At 38.0% G+C, this 2,678-nt stretch overlaps 1 protein-coding gene across 1 annotated transcript; it reads left to right on the top strand.

Moving 5' to 3' along the window:
- The first annotated feature begins 1,103 nt into the window (after nt 1-1,103).
- On the top strand, nt 1,104-2,411 carry LOC111397468 (probable N-succinyldiaminopimelate aminotransferase DapC). The gene has a single exon (XM_023024411.1). It carries the CDS (start codon nt 1,198-1,200, stop codon nt 2,302-2,304), a length of 1,107 nt encoding a protein of 368 aa, XP_022880179.1. The 5' UTR covers nt 1,104-1,197; the 3' UTR covers nt 2,305-2,411.
- The last annotated feature ends 267 nt before the right edge of the window (nt 2,412-2,678 follow it).

The raw sequence follows: 2,678 nt of genomic DNA, 5'->3' as shown, positions 1-2,678 counted from the left end.
GATGCATGCAATATGCTATACTTCTTTGGTTTGGGTGTCTACTAAAATGGAGGAGATCCGAAGACTTTTCGATCATTTGTGCCCATCATACTTAGTATAAATATTGTTTTTCTTGAAGAGGCTATAAACACTATTTAATTAGCATGGCCCAACGTGGTTCAACAATGTTTTATTTCATTCAGTAGATGAAATGATAGATAGAATGGAGTGATGACGTGTTACTGATCTCAAGTTTATTGGGAATAACCTTAACTACCTGTTGTATGTCATTATGTTGAGATAGAGCAAAACTTTTTTGTTTTTGATTACTTTAGTAAGAGCCAATTACCTTGTAACTTTCATAACTTTGTCTGTCATACATAGCCACATTATTTTCAACACTGCCTATATCTTGTTAATTTCATTTACAGACCTATGAGTGTTATTTTCCTTATTCTGTTAAAAGCCAGCGCTGGTCCCACCCTTTTTTCGGCAAGTATTTTTAGATTCCTTCCCGACTAGCTGAATCTGCTGCGAAAGAATTTATGTGGTAAAATATCGATCAAGGTTGCATTGCAACAATCAATATAAGAAAGCAGTTTCCATGCATTGAGGCTTGAGATTCCAGTAGGTTTACCTTTTTATGATGAGCATCACAAACCCTTACATGCTGGTTATTGTTTTTGGGTCTAAACGATGTGGCATCCTAACACTTGTGCAATAACGAAAAGACGTAATACTAAATTTATAAGTTGCAGTAGCTTCTAGCGTCTAAATCTTTAAGGTTGAGTGTTAAGATAATAAAATGTACTTAGGCAATAAACAGATCCAAATGCACTGTAACAAAGAAATAATTATATAAGTTTAGTTTTCATTTATTTTCAAATTGATTTGAGATGCTGTTTAATTTGAGACATTATTTCTATGGAGGCTAAATTAGGTTACTAAGGGGAGTATGAAAAGTGAGACATGCAAAGTGCTTGAGTTGTATTGAATGGGACTGCACTGTGATGAACAAGCTTTTAGCTTCTTTCTTAGTATTTTTTAGTGGTATTCAATCCTCCCTAAAAACATGCTAAAGATGTTTTTCTTTATGTCCAAATCTCAGCAGTAGTTCATGGAGATGAACAACAAATTGCTATTCTGCCTATGACATTATAAGATTCTTATCAGGTTGCCAAGCGCTTAGAGAAGTTCAAAACTACAATCTTCACCCAAATGAGCTCGCTTGCCATCAAACATGGAGCCATAAACCTTGGACAGGGCTTTCCAAATTTTGATGGCCCAGATTTTGTCAAAGAAGCAGCTATTCAGGCCATTAGAGACGGTAAAAATCAGTATGCCCGTGGATATGGAGTTCCTGACCTGAACTCGGCGGTGGCTGAACGCTTCAAGAAAGACACAGGACTTGTGGTTGATCCTGAAAAGGAAGTCACCGTCACTTCGGGATGCACTGAAGCAATAGCCGCAACAATGTTAGGCTTGATAAATCCCGGTGATGAGGTTGTCCTCTTTGCTCCATTCTATGATTCCTACGAAGCTACACTGTCCATGGCTGGTGCTAAAATAAAATGCGTCACCCTTCGGCCTCCAGATTTCTCGATCCCCATTGATGAGCTGAAGTCATTAGTATCAAAGAATACACGTGCTATCCTGATGAACACTCCGCATAATCCCACAGGAAAGATGTTCACTCGAGAAGAACTAAATGCCATTGCATCTCTTTGTATTGAGAATGATATACTGGTCTTTTCTGATGAAGTTTATGACAAGTTGGCTTTTGAAATGGATCACATCTCTATTGCTTCAGTTCCTGGAATGTATGAACGGACTGTGACCCTGAATTCTCTCGGGAAGACGTTCTCACTAACTGGCTGGAAAATTGGTTGGGCAATAGCACCTCCACATTTGACATGGGGAGTCAGACAGGCACATTCTTTCCTCACCTTTGCAACATCCACCCCGATGCAATTTGCAGCTGCAACGGCCCTCAGAGCCCCAGATTCTTATTATGAGGAGCTTCGGAGGGATTACATGGTGAAAAAGAATATCCTGGTCGAGGGGTTGAAGTCGGTAGGGTTCACGGTCTTCCCATCAAGCGGAACCTACTTTGTGGTGGTGGATCACACCCCATTTGGACTGGAAAACGATGTTGCTTTCTGTGAGTATTTAATCAAGGAAGTAGGTGTTGTAGCGATTCCGACCAGTGTGTTCTATTTAAACCCAGACGAAGGAAAGAATCTAGTGAGATTTACCTTCTGCAAAGACGAAGAGACTCTCAAAAGCGCAGTTGAGAGGATGAAGGAGAAGCTATTGAAGAAATAATTTGCCTGATGCTTAATGCTGTAGTAATTTCTACCCATAACCTTATATGTACTTTGCAGGGTGTATGAGCTGGCAACTGTTAATCTTTTATTACCTCTATTTATTCATCTGTCAAGTTATTTTAATAATTAGAAATTAATTACGACCAAATATTAATAATGCCAATAAGTTATTTTTAATCACCCACCTTTTTCTTTAATATTTTTCTCTTGATAATACAAATGCAGAATACTTATTTTATATTAGGATTCTGTCTAGTTAGGGGATCAAAATTAGGACCTTGTTAACAAAAAACTGGTTTAGGAATAAAACCAAATTAAAAAAAAAAAAATTGAGTAAAACAAATGAACCTGAGAACATGTTTGATTCCCCCC

This window comes from Olea europaea, chromosome 7, assembly GCF_002742605.1.
Source record: "Olea europaea var. sylvestris chromosome 7, O_europaea_v1, whole genome shotgun sequence".
Taxonomy (NCBI): Eukaryota; Viridiplantae; Streptophyta; class Magnoliopsida; order Lamiales; family Oleaceae; genus Olea; species Olea europaea.
The sequence above is the reverse complement of the archived record's forward strand: the minus strand, read 5'-3'. Positions and strand labels throughout refer to the sequence as shown.